Source organism: Phoca vitulina, unplaced genomic scaffold, assembly GCF_004348235.1.
Source record: "Phoca vitulina isolate PV1807 unplaced genomic scaffold, GSC_HSeal_1.0 scaffold1, whole genome shotgun sequence".
In the NCBI taxonomy this organism is placed as follows: domain Eukaryota; kingdom Metazoa; phylum Chordata; class Mammalia; order Carnivora; family Phocidae; genus Phoca; species Phoca vitulina.
Window position 1 is genome coordinate 13,680,397 of NW_022589704.1, and position 19,345 is coordinate 13,699,741.

The 19,345-nt window shown below is 39.0% G+C and overlaps 1 protein-coding gene across 14 annotated transcripts in view; it reads left to right on the plus strand.

Moving 5' to 3' along the window:
- Positions 1-19,345, plus strand: part of DOCK10 (dedicator of cytokinesis 10) — a 255,238-nt gene that overhangs the window by 135,239 nt on the left and 100,654 nt on the right. For all 14 annotated transcript variants that reach the window (XM_032401129.1, XM_032401125.1, XM_032401123.1 and 11 more), the window contains exons 4-7: positions 4,240-4,322; positions 11,798-11,870; positions 12,146-12,268; positions 12,523-12,657. In XM_032401129.1, coding sequence (XP_032257020.1) covers positions 4,240-4,322; positions 11,798-11,870; positions 12,146-12,268; positions 12,523-12,657 — 414 coding nt within the window. The remainder of the gene's footprint in view (positions 1-4,239; positions 4,323-11,797; positions 11,871-12,145; positions 12,269-12,522; positions 12,658-19,345) is intronic.

A 19,345-nucleotide genomic window follows, 5' to 3' on the forward strand; every position in this document is an offset into this window, starting at 1 on the left:
TAATAAATTAATATAATGTGAATTGGGGCATTGCTGTTTAGAAAAATTCACCAGCTCAGCACACTTTTGCGAGATATTCACGGTCTTCACCTTTGAAGTAGATGGTGGCAGCCTCCAAGGATGAGAAGTTGGTATTTTGAAACCCGTATCATGGGCTAGGTAGTTAGTAAAGGGGAAATGGAACCCTTACAGTAACAAGCAGAGTGGTAGCCTGGGACTTTGAATTTGCAGCAGGTCCTTTCAGCTTAGTTTTCGGACAAAGAAGAGTTTTAGTCATAATTTAAATAGTTCTTAATGAGAGTGACTGTGTGGGCTGGAACAAAGAATAGAGAATAATTTTCTATGCATAACATTTCCAAAATGCCATTACTACGTAGGAGAAACATCTATGTGTTTGTAAAATGCACTGGCTTTCTCAGAATCCAAGAAATCGCAGATTTAGAAGGATTTTTAAGGGTCATCTACACCACCCCTAATCCTCATCTACCCACCACCAGATACATGAAACATAGCAAATAAATTCAGAAGGAATTTTATTAAAGCCGATTTCTTTGATAATCAAAGCGAATATGTCTCTCCAAAACTGTACTTCATAAATCAAGAAAAACTAGTTGCTATTATCAACTATTGTGAATGTGAATTATACACTGAGTCAAACATGCTAGGAAAACTGGTTATTTTTAAAGCAAGTATTTATTAAGTACTTACCCTATGTTAGGTGCTTTATAGGAAGTATTTTATTAGATCCTTATGAAGTTGGTATTACTTAAACAGATAAAGAAATTTAAAGATACTAAGTTACTTAACTGAAATCCCACAGCTAACACCAAAATTCAAAACCAGGTCTGTCTGACTCCAAGACGGAAGCAGAAATGCCATATAAACATCTGGAATGATGGTCCAGATGTGCCTAAAAGAAAAAAGAAGTCTGCAATCATCAAACAATTCATAAATTAGCTGAATGGACTTTTAGAGTCAGACAAATCCAATTTGAAATCCTACTTCTATCATGTGTAGGACCTTTGGCAATGATCTGAGCCTCTCCTTGCCTCTGTGATTTATAAAATAGAAATAAAATCTCACAGAGTTCTTATTAAAATCATATGTAAAGCACCTAGTAGTGTGATATCTGACAAGTAGGTGCCACTCCAAACCAGAAAACAAGTACTTCTTTGCTAGACTATAGTAATATAAGAAAGTTCCACATTCATTTTGGGTCAGTGGAATTCAGGATATACACATCTCGGATTCAGGTAAGCCTGTGGCATATTGTGATTATCATGTGAAATACTCATGAAGTATACATGTTTATTGTGGCTAAACATAGATACTGTCCATAGCAAGAAAGGATAATGAGTAAATCAGTGCATCTTTGTCCCATTAAACCTCCAGATTAGGGAGTGTAGAGATGGATATTATGGGACAGAGATTTCTCAATCCAGTCTAATATTCTGATTGTTCACTACCTAAATCTGAGATCCTAATAAATGAAATGATTTGACCAAAAGTCATGTTGAAAGGCAGTATTAGTGGGTTAGTTCCAGAACAAGAAGAAAGATATATAGCTCCCGGTTCAGACCTGTACCCTCGATTTGCCTTTTTCTTATAACAAATATACATTCTTTGGGCAGTTTTTTTACCAAGAATTCTTAAAATACTTGGAGTACTCTGTCCTAAGAAAATAACCCTGAAGGGGTGAGACTTGGGGGAGGATAGGAGGACCAAATGCATGAAGAAATACTCTGAATATTCATTTTTTTTGAAAAATTCTCATTTTTTATAAAAGACTTATTTTTATTAAAAAAAACATCATATTTCCTACAATGGCACAAAATTTGAAGAGCCGTAATAACCGTTCACTCTGTCCTGTTCTAGAAGTCATTCCTCAAATGTTAGCCCATCTGAAGTACCCACCCTAAACATTCTATTAAATTGGCCCCCTTCCCCCAACTCTATCCATGTTCCTCTTCTGCTTTTTTTTTTTCACATGACAGTTACCATTTTCCAGCATGTACACAGTTTACTTATTTTGTGTTTATTGACCACCTTTTCACAAGGGCATAACTTTCAAAAGGGCATGTATTTTTGTCCCTTGTTCACTGATGTATTCGCATCACCTAGATCAACCCAGTAAGGGTTCAGTGATGTTTGTTGAATGAATGAATGACCTCCAAAACTAGGAGACTGGGTCAGTAAATTACGGAATGATATTTTATTCTACTTAAAGTGGTCATAAAATTTAGAAAACCAATGTAAAAATATCTAGAATATGCCATTAAGTGAATAAAAAAAAAAATTCAAGTTCAGATATACACTCAGAGGGGAACCAGGTAAAACTATGGACCAGAAAAAAAGATTGAAAGGGAATACAAAAAGGGAGTGGGTTTTATGCTCTTTGTTTTCCATTTTTAAATATATTTTTTCGCATTTGAGAGCTATCTCCAGGAATAGAGAAAAAGCAGGAAGAGGAGAAAGAACTGTGATTGTGAACATTCTGTCCCCATGGCCTTGGGATGCCTCAGGCCCATATGCTCCTTGCCTGAATCCTTGGCATCTTTATCTAAAATGAAGATGGAACTTTTTAGCCAAGGAGCCTATCAGGGCTTAGTTTTCCTCTTATTTCCAGAAACATATGATTTGCAGAATTGGCTCAGGAATCCCAAGTTAAGTAACTTCATTTTAGCTTAATATTCAGTTTTGTTCCCCGTTCCCCTCTCCATCCACAGTCCATCCCAATCTCCTGAATTCCCTTTGCTGTTATCCACATCCGTTTGTCTTGTTGCTGTTTTTCTCCACGACTCTCTGCCAACATCCTCCTACTCCAGTGTTGACCCCAGGCTCACGCCTTGTTTAGCCTCTGTCCCCAGTTTGAGGGTGGGTGCTTCCCTGAACAAATAAAGTCATGGCACCAAGAAAGTTCAAGGCCAGAGAAGTCCAGAGAGGCTGACGACACTCAACTACTCTCCCCTCACCCTGCCTTTCCCTGCATCTTGAGCCAGGTGCCTGCACCCTGTGCTTTCCATCAGCCTCTTTGCAGCAAGCCCTGGGCCCTTCCCTCCCACTCTCTGTTTCTGCAGACAGTGCTCGTCTTTCCCTTGTTTGTAGCACTTCGACACCCCAAGTGATTCCTCTCACGCACATCTCCTTGCCTGACCCCTTCCTGGGTCCCAACAACCGTAGGTCTTTACTTCTCACATTGCAGGATGCTCATTGCTCCTCATTTTCTCCACTGGAGAAGACAAGATCTTCTTATAATCTTCATGTCAGCTGCTCAGTCCCCAGGTTCATATAATTTTAGGATCAAAAGGAATCTTAAAAGCCACCTAGTGAGGGGTACCTGGGAGGCTCAATGGGCTAAGGATCCGACTCTTGATTTCAGCTCAGGTCATGATCATAGGGTCATGAGATCCAGCCCTGCTTGGGGCTCCACCCTGGGCCTGGAGTCTGCTTAAGATTCTCTCTCTACCTCTCCCTCTGCCCCTCCCACCCCTCTGCCCTTAACCCCCCTTACCTCCCCCCCTCAAGTGTGCGCTCAAAAAAAAAAAAAAAAAAGGCCAGCTAGTGAAACCCCCATTACCACTCCATGGTCAGTACATTGCTAGGTACATGGTAGATGTTTGGGAAATATTTGCCATCAATAAATACTGAAAAATCGGCCACTATGTACCAACTTTTTGGTCATCTTTTATTCATATATATTTATAAAAATCAATGAGTAATCATGGAGAAGCCTGGACCTTAGAAAGCATTGAGGTAAAACTGAAAAACTGATTTCAAATCAACAACACACCTGACATAGGAGAAAAGATAAGTTACTGACAAAAGAATGAGCAGAATTATGATGAAAAGATCACATAGAAATAATAATATCTTCTACCACTAAGAACTGTTAAATAATGGAAGGATGCTAAGGAAAGCTGAAAAATGACGGTACTTGAGGTTAGCAACGTATCTGGGATGATTCATTGGGTGATTAAATTAGGCTTTCCTTGATGGCATAAAATAGAATAAATATGTTAAATAGTTCCTCCTCCAAGAGTCTGGGAAAGGTTTGATTTCCATTTCACTCAAAAATGTGAAATGATTATAATGAGCAAGCCCCCTTACCTACCTTAAAATCGCTAACATAGCCACCTTAACATTACCCCTGAGATTACGAGAACTGTATTCGCTGTGCTTTTTGCCAGGACAGCTGAATTTTTTAACGATAATTTTTAATTGTCTTTTTTTTTCTTTCAGGCTTGTAAATTTTATAGTTCCCAATGGTATGTGGTAAACTACAAATATGAACAGTATTCTGGAGACATCCGACAGTTACCCCGGTAAGAACCTATCAAGAGTACTCCTTGGGTTTTTCCATATATGAAATATGATTTATGTTTAAGTCCTACCATTGTTTACAAATACATGTATGTTAATCTAATGTCAAGGTATATTTTACAAAATTTAAAAATAATTGTTACAATAGAACATTTTGTTCAACAACATATATTTTGTTGTATATGCACAGAATCGATTGTGAGATATAAATTATTCTTATTTTGAGCAAAGTCTTAAAGTATCATTATACCATTCTTTTGTGAGCTGTCATTTCAATAGCAGATATAACATGACTAGAAAAGAACAGTTTGGACCAAAACATTTTTCTGATGATATTCTGTATTTTGCGTTCAGATTTGCCACTGGTTTCATGTGTTTTCATACTGTGATATCAAAAGTCATGTAAATAAACAACTTCCACAGAAGTGACATATGTTTAAGAATAGTAAAAGGGGAAAATAAATAGCTTTTTTTTTTTTTTCTGGACTCTGGGGAAAGGAAGTCTTTGGGAAAAGGTGTCTTTGTTCTGCACCTGTTCAAATGTCACCTTCAGAGACAAGCTCACCTGACCTACTACCTGAACTAGTCATTTATTCAGTGTCTGTGTCCCCCAATAAAGCAAAAATCCCCAAACGGTGGGGCTTTTCCTTGCAGAATCCCCTGTAGGCTAGGAGAATGCCTGGCCCATGGTTAGTGTGCAATTATTACTTATTGGATAAATAAACTAAGTACATGGCACATTTTGAAACATAACATTCCTGGATGGGATTGGAGGGGCTCAAATTAAAGAACTGCAATGAATTAGAATCTCCTAACACATTGCGTCATCCATCTAAGATGATGCAAATAATCCAGAAAAACACAACAATCAAAAGTGAAGTTGTTATTAACCCTTTCCTCAAGTGAAGATGTCGAGAAGATACACATCACGCCTAAGTTTTTAGTGGATACATGGTTTAGATTTGGGCACTATTGGCCCAGATTTCCTGTGCTCCCAGAAACAACTGTTCCAGACTCGGATACTTGGAAGGGCTGCTCTCAACTCCTGAATGCAGAATTTTAAGGAGCTACGGAATAGCTCACAGAATGCCATTGGAGCTCAGGTCTGAAGGAATAGTAGCTACCAGCACTGTGAACTTGAGAAAGGATTCCCAGAGGAAAGAGCAAGGGCAAGTGCCCTGTCTTGGGAATCAGCATGATCTCTTGAGCAGAATGGGGAGGCTTGAACTGATGGTTAGAAAAGCTGGAGTAAGATGAAACCACAGAAGGAGACAGGGGCCTGGTGGGCCCCAGAAAAGAGCTTGGATTCATTCTACCGCAACAGAAGCCTGGGGAAATTTTAACCTAGTGAGACGTGATCCAGTTTCCTTCTTTAAAAAATCACTTGAGCTACTCTAAGGAGAATGGGATTGTAACAGTGAGTATACAAAAAAAAAAAAAGAGGTGGAGGGAAAAGAGGCCATGTATTTTTCAGTTACATTACTAAGAGCAAAACAATGGTCTTCCAAAACAGCAAATCTTTTTTTTTTTTTTGCAAACCAGTGAATATTAACTTTTACCAAATCTCTGAACATCCCTTTAAATTCAGGTTACTCCTGAGAGTTAACTTCCTATAACTTTGTGTTGGGAAGGTCCCACCACATGCTAGGCTTTCCTGAGTAATTACTATATTTGGAATATCTGCATGTTAGTCACACGCTTTTTGTAAGCACAACTAAAAAGCAAAGCATTTTTTAACATCGAGACTTCCTCTTTCTAAAAACCGTTCTGAGAAGCGGTTACAACTTGGAAGCTGTGTCCAAGCAGTTGGAGGACCTCATATGAAGTGAGAGATTGTAGAAAGTGGCATTTAGCTGCCCTTCCAAGTATATGACTTCCTGCTGACTTCAGGTCTGTTGAAATCTTTGTTGTTGTTGTTTTTTTAAGATTTTATTTATTTATTTGACAGAGAGAGAGCACAAGTAGGGGGAGCGGGAGAGGGAGAAACAGGCTCCCCATTGAGCAGGGAGCTCAATGTAGGGCTTGATCCTAGGACCCTGGGATCAAGGTCTGTTGAAATCTTTAATGGCTTTGCCCCCACACACCTTTTCTTATGTCCACGATGCCATCAAGCAAAATAAATATGTGAAAGATTTCACCTTCGTCGTATTCATCCCCTATTAAAACAACAGAGGAAACACCTCCACTGAGAACAGGGCCTGGATATCATCGTCGAATTAGAATTCTCATGGAGCATGAGAAGAAACATCAGGAGAAGCAAGACAAATGTAACTGAAATACTGTTGGGAATTTCCCTTAATTGACTAAAGGAAGTGGAAGTTGATACCAAGAAGGGGAAGAATAATACTAATACAAAGTAGGAGATTTTAATGAACTATGTGTATTCAAAGTGAAAATCACAAGTTCCAGAATATAATCCTCACACATCTCCTGAAATAATGAAGACCGTAACACTGAATAGAAAAATTATTTTTAAAATGATTTTACAAAGCCTAAGCACTCCCCATTAAAGACTGTGCATATTTAGGTCAGTAGTGGAAACAAATCATTTACTTGGCCTTCAGAGGCTATTAGAATAAATCATGTTCATGCCTCCTGGATTAGAAGAATTCTCCTATGTCTGCTACCAATTTAAGCTGATCATTTCTTTTTATGGGTTCCTGAGGGTCCAAAATAAAAACTTGCAATTATGGTAGAGTGAAAAAAGAAGCATGTGTTTATCTCCCTAATTTTTATTCTTTAAATTTGAAATTGTGTTATTATTAAAGCTTAAGAACCTCACTTTTTTTTTAAATGGTGTTCATAGAAAGATACTAGAGAGAAACATTATTTCAGGCTAGAGTGTAAAATATAAGCCTTCACACATAAAAATCAGCACTGAACTTGGGATTCACAGGAGACAAGAATGACAAAAAGTACATGATGCCAGAGGAGCCAAGAATATACCGTGGGGAAAGGACAGTCTCTTCAATAAATGGTGTTGGGAAAACTGGACAGACATATACAAAAGAATGGAACCAGACCCTATCTGACGTTATCCACAAAAATTAACTCAAAATGGATTAAAGACTTGAATGTAAGACCTGAAACCATAAAACTCCTAGAAGAAAACATAAGTGGTAACCTCCTTGACATCCATCTTGGCAAAGATTTTTTTGGATCTGACTGCATTCAAGAAAAAATAAACATGTGGGACTACATCAAACTCAAAAACTTCTGCACAGCAAAGGAAACCATCAGCATAATGAAAAGGCAACCTACTGAATGTGAGAAAATATTTGCAAATCATGTATCTGATAAGGGGTTAATATCCAAAATATACAGAAAACTCATACAATTCAATGGCAAAAAAATAAAACAATCCAACTAAAAAATGAGCAGAGGATCCAAATAGACATTTTTCCAGGGAAGACAGACAGTGGCCAATCAGTACATGAAAAGTACTCATCATTAGGAAATACAAATAATCATCAAGAAAATACAGATCAAAACCACAGTGAGATATCACCTCACACCTGTTAGAGTGGTTAGTATCAAAAAGGCAAGAAATACCAAGTTGTAATGAGGACGTGTCAAAAAGGGAACCCTCATGAACTGTTGGTGGAAATGTAAACTGGTGCAGACACTATGCAAAACAGTATGGAGGTCCCTCGAAAATTTAAAAATAGAACTACCATGTGACCTAGCAACTCCACTTCTGGGTATTTATCCAAAGAAAATAAAAACACTAATTCAAAAAGATGTATGCACTCCTCTGTTCACTGCAGCATTATTTACAATAGCCAAGACATGGAAACAGCCTAAATGTCCATCGATGGATGAATGGATAAAGAAAATGTGAGATAGGTAGGTAGATAGATAAGTAGGTAGGTAGGTAGGTAGATTGATCGATCGATCACTGAGGAACATGACCACTATTGTGATCCACAGTTACCAAGAACAAATGCCTGTCAAATTGGTTTTGTAAGAAAGAGAAGAAAGGGTAAGTCAGGCTGGCAGAAGAGGGCAGAATATGAAGTTCAGAAAGGGATAGAATAGTGTCAAGGTCAAAGGGAGACTAACAGGAAATAATTAGCATATAGCATAGGACCATCCCTGAGCTAGATGTTGACATCCCATGTTCAAGTTTGTCTTTGCTGCCTCTCCCTGTTTTCCCTACACATTCTTTTATTTTTCACTCGGGATGTTTTCTTAATACCCCCTTTACTGCCCTGCCATCATGTTAAGAATCCTGGAACACTCATGTTCTCTTCTCTGCAGACAAAATACTTGGAGTAATTGCTCTGAAATCAACCTTATGAATCTGCCTCTGAATCTCAAACAATGTGTTGCCTCATGCAGGATGAGGGAGAGAGGGAAGGGTTGTGTTTAGGGGCTTTATTTTGCCAGTCAAATGAAAAGGTGAAAGGGACTGCTCTTTGTTCAGGAATGTCAAGATATTGTTAAGGAGAAAAGGGATATTTTGAGTAGGACAGGAAAAATTTCCCAGTGGTCCTAAAATAACACTGTCCTTGGCTACTGGCTCTGTCTTCACATAAACTTGACCCTAACCCAAAGAGGCAGAACAAGTTAACATTAAGGGCAATAAGCATAGATATGCTTCAGCATTTCTAAGGCTCTGTAGGAAGGAGAAAGGAGTACAGGTACAGCAAGATCCTTTGGAAGAGAATAATGGCTGCAATCTTAACATGCTTATTCAGGATGGTTTGGGTTCATTTATCCTACATACAGCAAGTAGCATTTGGAAATAGGGCTTCTAATCCCACCTCTTCCACTATGTGTTTATGTGAGTAGCTGTGACAGACTTCACTTTCTTCTCAGTACAACAGTGAGACTAGACTAGACTGTGGAGTTCTAGCATTTGTGTGCAAATGTCTGATTACACACATATATAATTTAATAAAAAGCAATATGCTGCTTAGTACATATTTAGACTTCAGTACAAATGTTCTGTTACCTTGGTAGAGATTTTTGGACTTCTTCGAAATTGCAGATAAGTCATGGATGAAGAAGGTTATATTATGTATGTATGAATATGTTTCTGGAATTTGGAATAATGCACACCCATTCGAGTAAATTAATATACGTCAATGAACAAATATTTATTATGTTCTTACCCTGTGCCAGAACCTATGGTGGAGATAATCTTAAAATACACATTCCCTATAACCATTCTTTCAAGCCTCTGGCTTTTTAATAAACCTGTTACCATTTACAACTACTTACCTATGGACTTCGGGATTTCATATCAAGACTGCACAACAGATAACAAAATAGATAAATAAATCGAGACTAGGTCTGAAGTGAGGCCCCAGATATCATCTTTAATACCCAATATCAACTACTGTGTACCCCAGAATAGCTTTATTTTTCTTAATTATTGATTTTGATAGCAAGTAACTTACATTAATTTGAATTTATAAAATAAATTCACAATAGTAATAAGATCATTTTTAGAAACCTGTTTAACACATTAGAGGTGCCTCTTATGATGTTGATCGCCAATGAGCATCTCTACAGTAGGAAAAGACAAAGCTGGGGGAGGTGTAGATGGGACTTCATTGGAGGCCCTGGCTTTAAGAAACATGTCATCTGGCACGCCTGGGTGGCTCCGTCGGTTAAGGGTCCAACTCTTGGGTTTGGCTCAGGTCCTGATCTCAGGGTCTTGATCTCAAGGTCATGAGATCTAGCCCCGTGTCAGGCTCCACGTTCAGTGGGAGTTTGCTTGAGTTTCTGTCTCTCCCTCTCCCTCTGCCCCTCCCAATCATGTGTTCTCTCTCTCTCTCTAAAATAAATAAATAAATCATTTTTTTTTAAAAGAAGAAACATGTAATCTGGTGGAGGGTAAGATAGGTGCACACACAACAGATTTGGGTAAGAACTGAAAGAGATGTGTGTCTGGCATCTACAGGGAGAAAGTCCTCATTTGTAGAGTCTGGGATGCCTTCGTAGAAACCACTTTGGGGGCACGAACTCTTTTTAGACTACCATAGAATATTATTTAGCTTTAAAAAGCAATGAAATCCTGAGACATGCTATAACATGAATGAAACTTGAAGACATTTTACAGTAAGTGAAATAAGCCAGACACAAATTGACACATACGGCATGATTCCACTTACATGCGGTACCCAGAATAGTCAAATACATAGAGGCAGAAGGTAGAACAGTAGTTACCAGGGGTGGGGGAAGGGAGAGATGGGGAGCTGTTGTTTAATGGATACTGTGTCATTTTGGGAATGAGAAAGGTCTAGAGTTGGGCTATGGTGATGGTTGTACAATAATGTGAATGTACTTAGTGCCACTGAACTGGACACTTAAACATGGTTAAAATCGTAATTGTCCTGTTATATAGATCTTACCACAATTGAAAAAAATATTCTTATCAGGTAGAGAGAATGTGGCTCTGATCTCAGGCTTCTCCATTTTTAAAAATGAGGTCAGTGTTCTTTCTCCACCTTGCCCTGCTGTGAACCAGGAATGGGCATTTTCAGGTCTTTCAGAGGGAAGGTAAAGAATATTATGAACCCATTTGAATGTGTTTAATCCCTATGTGAATGCAGTCTGGTAATTGTATGCATAGTTAAGTATAAAGAGTCCTTGGTCATGCCCCTTCTTATCTGGAATACCATCAACATAGGAAAAGATTTGTGATAGGAATAACTGAATGAGCACCCCTGGGCTTTTTTTCTCAATGGTCAGATTCTGGGGTTGCTTCTACACAATATAAATCACCTTAAAGAAAATAAATATTCCATGCAAATCCTACATGTAGGATTTTCTAGCTAGGTGTCAAGGGATGCTGTTGATCACTTCCATTCAGCCATGAGTTGTGAAATAGAATCAAGCCAAGAGAAGTTTATTTTTGTCCTATTTGACCATTCATAGTACCAGGTGCACACTCTTGCTGCTGCGGGCTGGTCAGCATTCCAGTGTTACCACGGAAATGCACCAAGCGAGCACAATTCCACGAAGTCAGGTTGGGGCGTTCTTTGGCGGAGGCCACGGTTAGGAGAGCAGCGCACCCTAGTGGCCAGAGATCAGACTGGTTTTCAGGAACTTAGTTTTTCAAACTAAGTGTCCATGTAGGACCCTGAGGGCATGTCATTGAAAGGCAAAACAGAAATGAAAATATCACTACTTCATATTCCACTGCAGAATGTGGACAGAGGAAAACATAAACCACCAAACCTTTAAAAGTGTCCTGCTTGCCTTCATCTCCTTCAAGAAGACATGTCAAATCTGAATAAATAGTAACTCTGTGGTTTAAAAAATAGAGATTTCTTTGCAAGAGATAATATGCAATGGTGTAAGGGAAAGTTAATACTTCCAAAGGAAATAGGGCACTCACATGATTACATTACTTTATTTAAGAAAACACAATAGTTGTTACCTAGGGAACAGCGGAAAACGAAAGCCATGTCTCAAATGACAAATCAGAAACTGGTTTTGTTTGTTTGTTTGTTTTTAATACCAGAGCAGAATACAAGCCAGAGAAACTTCCTTCACATTCCTTTGAGGTTGACCATGAAGATGCTGATAAGGATGAAGTAAGTACATTGTTGAAAGTGAAATGTTTAAAACGGAGGATACTTTGTTCCTGTCTTCCACTAGAGCATTTCACATTCCGACCAGATTAACATAAAAGCAACAGTAGCTACTTGTGGAGGGCTTTTTGTCAAAGCGAGTCACATTTGTTTTGAAATTGAACATAATTATTTAAGATGAGTCAATGGGAGAAAGAGGAGTTTCGTTTTTAAGTACAAGGTCGAAGACCCGGGATTCACAAAAGATTGCAGTCATGCCAATGATGCTTCTTCTCCAGGATACCACCTCCCACTCGTCGTCTAAGGGCGGTGGGGGAACGGGAGGAACCGGAGTTTTCAAGTCTGGCTGGCTCTACAAAGGGAATTTCAACAGCACAGTGAACAATACCGTTACTGTTCGGGTAAGGAGACATCAAGACTCATCTTTGTTTCTTCCAGTATTCTTGACACCCCCTCCTTCGGTCACTGCACAGAGGAGAGTCATTTGCATTGAGTTTATGTTTCGTGTCATATTTTATTTATGAGACAGGAGGATGTTGTTCTCTAGAACGGTGCCCTAGAACTGTAGCACTCCTGAAGGAATTAGAAAAATTGTAATTTCTCTAATAGCACACTGCAATTGGAACTACTTCTGTATATCTTTTCCTTTATTTAGTCCTTCAAAAAGCGCTACTTCCAGCTGACTCAGTTGCCAGATAACTCCTACATCATGAATTTTTACAAAGATGAAAAAATATCCAAAGAACCCAAAGGCTGCATCTTTTTGGATTCCTGTACAGGTGTGGTTCAGGTGAGTGGAAATCCCTCCTCCTTTTTTTTTTTCCCTCTTGGGTTTTTTAATCAATGAATGCGTTCATCCACTCATCAATCATTCATTCTGTAAGTGTTTATAGAGTATCTGATATGACCCAAGAACTGTTCTAGACCTTATGGATTCAATGGAAAACAAGGCAGCCTCGATTTCTGCTTTCACAAAACTCACTTTCGATAAAGGAAGAAAAACAGAAAATAAGCAAAGAAAGAAATGAACAGAATGGAATCCGTTGGTGAAATCTGGAATAAAGAAAATAAGTAGGGCTAGGGACAGGGAGGGAAAAATGGTAAGGTCAGAAAGCAGTGTTAATGCTCCAGAAGTGAGGAAAAAATGTTTTCAAAGAAAAATTATTTGATCTGAAAACTAAAGAATGAGCAGGGAAGCAAGTGCAAATGTCCTGAGGCAAGAGCAAGTTGGGTGTATTTAAGGAGAAGGGGAAAATGACCACCTGTGTGGCTACAGTGTAGAGAGCCACTGAGCTAAAGGATTCAGTAAGGTAATATATAAACCATATATTTCACTATACTTCATAAATACTATCTTTATTATTGGGTAATAATGAAAGAGTAACTTTACAGTGTACATATACATCATCTTCTTTCTGAGAGGAGGTTTCCTTCAAAGACAAGGATTACATCGATTCCCAAAGACTTAATTTCAGAAACAGGACACAGTGCTTTTAACAGACAATGCTGTTACGCAAGCTCTTGGTCTTCAAACTATTGTTCTTAGTACTCGATGTGACATGGACCACTGTGGCAAAGGGAAGCAGAAGAATTCTGTAGGCTTCATTTGGACATCTTGCTTTCATTTATTCTTTTCGCTCTGATGAGGTAAGTATCCTTTTTCCTTCTTACATAAAAATTGAAGCAACCAAATGTTATAGCAAACTCTTCTTGAATTTCACAGACAGGTGCTGGCTCATTGATCTTGGGGACTGTGTTTCTGGTCACAGACCACTAGGAGCAGACCCTTCTCTTCTCACTAAGCCACAGGCATTCACATAACTTGCTCCATAGCTGAGATTACATCTTGGATTAATACCAAGGGGCACTTGGATATGCGGATGCAAAATGGAGTTTTCTCCAGCCTCTTAGGCCTAGCCTTTTTCTGGATGGTTTATCTGTTAAAATCTGGAATTCCTCCAGAAAATAATAATGCTGAACCTTAAAAGGAAAGAATTAATTAAGTGTTGCTGAGCACTGGGTTGGAAGTGAAAGATAATTGCATTTTAACACAGACGCCAACTCTCCATATGGAAAGGGCAGTAAGGGTCTTAATGGAGGGTGGAGATAGTTTTTTATTGTTGATCACAAAGGAAACTCTTTGGCTTTAGAAATAATCAAGTAAAACCTTAGTAGCAGGTTAAAGATCAACGATTACATTTTATAGACATTGAACTAAAAATTTTAAATATTTTCTTTTCCATTTTTTCCTTCAAAGCCTGCTCTAGCAAATGCATTATCATCTTTTAGGAAGTATCACTGTAGCCCAACGTATCAAGCTTGCAGAGATACGTATTAATATGACATTGTTTCTTCAAAGAATCCTATAACTCCGGGTTGAGCGCACACCTTTGTGCTCGAATGTGACCTTTCACTACAGGAACCTCTTCACCTTGTCTTAGGCTATGCTTCAGTTTCTGCTTAAATGATGCCTTGGAGCTGGAGAGTGTCTTCTAGGAGAAAACACAGCTTGGGGTTCACACAGATCAGCATTCAAATCCTGGTTTCACCATTTACTATCGGAAGCTTCGAGTAAGTTACTCAAGCTCTGAGCTCAGGTTCCTCATCGGTAAAAAGGAAAAAGGATCGGGGAGGCAGTGTGTCTTCAGTCACTCTTCCCTAGTCTTGTAACCAAACTAACGTGATTTCACTCCCTGGTGAGTCACAAGTAGAAACACACCAGGTGAGTTGTCACGCAAAGGAAACTTTATTTGCAGCAAATACAGAAATCATGGGGAATAACTTCTAAAGCCATGACTCCTCAGCAAGAATGAGTGGGTTTCCTTTACTTAAGGTTAGGATGAATATTTAGAAAGGGCAGCCTTGCCAATGTATGTAAGGTCATACATGTGTCTTATGGAAACATGCCTATACAGACAATGTATGTTATGTAAATGAGGTTTGTGCTTCTCTTTGGGCAGAGATTTTAATATTATAATGAGGTAAAAGTAATTGTTGGTTACTCTGTGGGTCGCTCCACAATCCATCCGCACAGGCGGGAGTGGGGGTCGAATTCAAACTGGTCTGGGCATTCCGGGCCCCAGAAGCTCTTCATATGGGCAGTTATGCTTGAGGAGTAGTTTTGGTTTCCATCATGGGATGCTGTGCCCTTCAGGTCTTTTGCCTGAGTTAAGAGATAAGCTGGAAAGAAGAGCTTAAGGAAAAATGTGGGACAAAAGTCAGTGGGCACAAGCAAGTAAGAAGTGAAGGTCAGATCTAACTGGTGATAGTCTTTCCGTTAAGTACAAAGGTCACAACTTTGAGAGATAGACATTCAACTGTGGAAAGGCCTTCCTAGAAAAATTCAATTCACCTTCCTGAAATTTCTACCTAAATATGTTTATTTATTCATTCATTCACTCATTCAACAAACTTATTTAGTCCCTGTGACATACTAGGAACTGTGCTCAAGCATCGGGAACTCATAACCAGAGAGGGACACAGGCTCATTCCTAACTATTACACAGTGTCACCAAAGCTATAAAGGGCAACTTCTGTTGAATGTTCTAGGAGCACAGAACGGTGATGAACTCTTCTGGGTCAGCTAGCAGGATTCCCCAAGGTAGATTTTACACATTAAAGCACAAATGAATAATCCTACTTCATTTTCCAGGAGAGAGCCATTCAAACATTTGGGAGCATTTATTACATATTTTAAAGAGTTCAGCTCTATACCCCCTCATTTCTATTCCTGTTTATCAAGACCTTATAACCCTTTGAGGAGAGAGGACCTCCAGTTTCTTGAGATCACTTTGGGGAGATAGACATTTGGGTTACTTATCACCTTGTGTCTGGATCCTGGTTCTTACATATTTGTTTATAGCTCTTTCTGACTTAGGAGGTCTTACAACTGGAAGGAAGATTCTCAATGAGATACTGCAACTTTAGTCATTGGTCTGACAAACTCTCAGGTACAAAATGTCCCTGAAGATGAAACACATGCACAAAAAAACACAGAACAAATGAATAATAGAATGAGTCAGACCTATTTTGTCAAGAATCATTATCCGTTTCCCTTGAATAAAACAGAAAAAAGGAATAAAGACCTTACCTCAGAAGTGATACCTACCATCTGGCATTCTAAGGAAGTCCAAGCTCCTAAGAGTCTTAGTAAACAAGCCGTTTTCATTTGTTTCATTCAGACCCAATCTATATCATTGTGTTCTAAGAATAGCCCTTGGAATTCTTAGAAATATATTTCAAGGGTGAGATCAAGTAGAGAAAAACTCCTACCCACCCAGTAAATTTCTCAGAGATTTTTGGTGATGTTTATGATTGGAAATTTTCTGGATCTTAGTTAAAAAGGAAAAAAATAACAGTAGTTTTCCACTTCATAATATCATCAAACAGTAATGTTAGATCTGTTTTATCCCCCATGCACTCCCAATCTGGAGCAGAACTTCCAGTTTTTGCTGCTTCCATTTTGATATGATACAAAGAGGTATTCCAGCCTGCATGATCCTATTTTGTTCCTTCAGAGTCTTACTCATTCATCTACTGGCCCATCCATCCACTCAAGGTTCTGCCACTGTGGAAGAGAATGAATAGTCCAAGAATCCCATCTGTTAGGTTTTCTACCACAACATAACAGCTTAAATGGGATAGGGGGGCCAAACACTGCTTCTTTCATCCCAGGTGCCAAATCTGCCACCTTGTGGATATGGGTTCCAAGACAATGGCCTTGGGGTGCCTGGGTGGCTCAGTCAGTTAAGCATCCAATTCTTGGTTTCGGCTCAGGTCATGATCCCAGGGTCAAGAGATCAAGCCCCGTGTGGGGCTCTGCACTTAGTGCACAGTCTGCTTGAGATTCTCTCCCTCACCCTCCCCCTGTCCCTCCCCCAACTCACATACACACGCTCTCTCTCTCTCTCTCTGTCTCTCTCAAATAAATAAATAAATAAAATCTTAAGAAAAAAAAAAAAAAGACAATGGCCTCCTGTGCTTAACCAAAGTCTAGAAACTTGGATGCATTTGCAGATCAAGCAACCCACCACATGAGGGAAGTAGGGCCAGGTGTGAGACGCCAGGGAGCAGCTTGGGCTGTGTAGACTTGGAGTGTGCTCACCCACAGAAAGGGAGTCAAATTGGGAAGGAAAACAAAGGGTACTTGCCAAGGAAAACAAATCTAGAAACTACACATGACCTATAAACTTCCCATTAGCAAACTCTGCCTCCACAGAATCTCATTTCCAATGATAACAATAAAAACCAGAATGACACTTTCTTCATCTAATAGATTATTTGACAGCGGTTGATGGAACGTGCATGATTATTGTCCCAGTTTATTAAAATAAAACTCATGGAGCTAGAGTGGCTTTCCCAAATCACAGAGCTGGCAAATATCAAAATTAGGTTTGAAGTGGAGGGACATCCAAAATCACGGAAAGATGCCCAAGGAAATGAGTCGGTTATCATACATCAGGTAAGCATACACACATCCATTTATCCTGCGTAAGCCACACGGACAGGAGAAACACTACAAAGATATGCTCACATGTTGTTTTAAGCAGTGAGTTTTAGGTGCAGGATTTATTTCAGCAGATATATGTTGAAAATTTTGCTGTGCCAAGCATTGTGGGAAAGCCAAATATGAATCAAATGCAGCTCCTGTCTTCAAAGAGTTCCCAGCCTGTGGGAGGATGCACAGGCAAAAAACAAAACAAAACAAAACAAATATAGCACATGCAGATAAAATTAGTGACACATCTGAAACAATAGATTCTGATATCATGCAAGAATAAAATTGCATTTGGGCACCTGGGTGGCTCAGATGGTTAAGTGTCTGCCTTCGGCTCAGGTCATGATCCCAGGGTCCTGGGATCGAGTCCCGCATCGGGCTCCCTGCTAGGCGGGGAGCCTGCTTCTCCCTCTGCCTCTGCCTCTCTCTCTCTCTCTCTCTCTCTCTCTGACTCTCATGAATAAATAAATAAAACATTAAAAAAAAAAGAATAAAATTGCATTTATCACGGCATGAGGCTTTATTATATTATGTATAGTCACATACGTATATGTCATGTATATGCTATATTTCTGCTTATTTGTTTACTGATGCTCCATAACACTGGAATGTAAGTTCAGTGAGGGCAGGTGTTTTACTTGAATTTTTTTAATGCTGTGTCGCTGGCCCATAGAAGATGCCTGGTGCATTTTTGTTGAATGAAATGAATAAATAAACATGCAGAGAATGGGAAGGATTCTATAAATGGTCACCACCAACCCCAGTAACCTGGATGTGACGTTGTGTGTTTCTTTTTAAAACCCTTCTTTTGTTCCTGCAAAATTCTGCAGAAGTTGCTTGTCACACATTGGAACAATACGGCACAATGGAATATTTTGTTTAGGTTACTTCCTTTGACGTTTGGTTCTCCATTGGCTTTGGTGGCTCTGTTAGAGTATCTATTCCGGAAACTTTCCAGAGGAATACTGCAGAAACAGACCAGTGTGCTACTGCTCGTGAGATACATCAGATGGCATTAGGACATATTCGCAGTTTCCTGTTCTTTATGAAGCCGTGTAGATGGACTGTGGTGGGCTTGAGTAGACAAAGTAGTTGCATCTGCCACAAAGGACACTGTTTTCAGGGAAACAGGAAAATTGGGGGAACAACAACAAAAAGAATATGATTATTTCTTGATTACCACCGTAATGACATAACAGTTGCATTTTGAGATTATTAAAATGTCCCATGGATTTTTCTATTTTTGTCCTTTCTTTTTTGTTATTTTATATGCCATTATCTTAGAGATCATGGAGAGTGAGATAGAAAACCACTTAGGGCATCATAATCTTCCCCAGCGTAAGCTTCTCTACACTGCAAGTAAGTAGTTCAATTTCACTCCAAATAGAAAAAGGTGATTTGGTTTTTGAGAAGCTGCAAATGGAATATTTATTTCACTGATAAAAACCCCTTTTTGAAAAACAAGGGCTTGTTAGACTTTGCTTGAATTTTTACAAACTATTTTTGAAAATATTGTTGAAGTCGGCAACCATATTCAATTCCTTTGAAGTACAGAATGCCATTTAGAAAATCAAGTTTTGTCTATGTTTTGTCATGTTTTCTATCTAGAATTCTTTTAGTTCCTCGTCATCTGCATTTGAAAGCAGGTTGCAGCTCGATCCACTTTTAATTAATATAATTAATATAAACATTTTACATAGCTTTGCATCTCCCTGTCCACATTACTTACGGCATGAGATTAGTTAAGCAGATTCGTTCATTTGTTTGTTTTCAAGACAACACTGAGACTTGTTTGCATTTTGTTGTACTCAGATACTTAGCAATATTCTAGCCAAAGCTATGCCCTGAACTCTGAGCATTTCGAGTTCTTTTCTCTGTGTCTATTTCTGTTCCTGTTGTTTTGTAAAGGAAAACTGTGTCTCCTTCTATACTTGCTCTCAGCCAAGTTGTCTTTGCCGTTCGACCCACTGTGTCAGTGCGG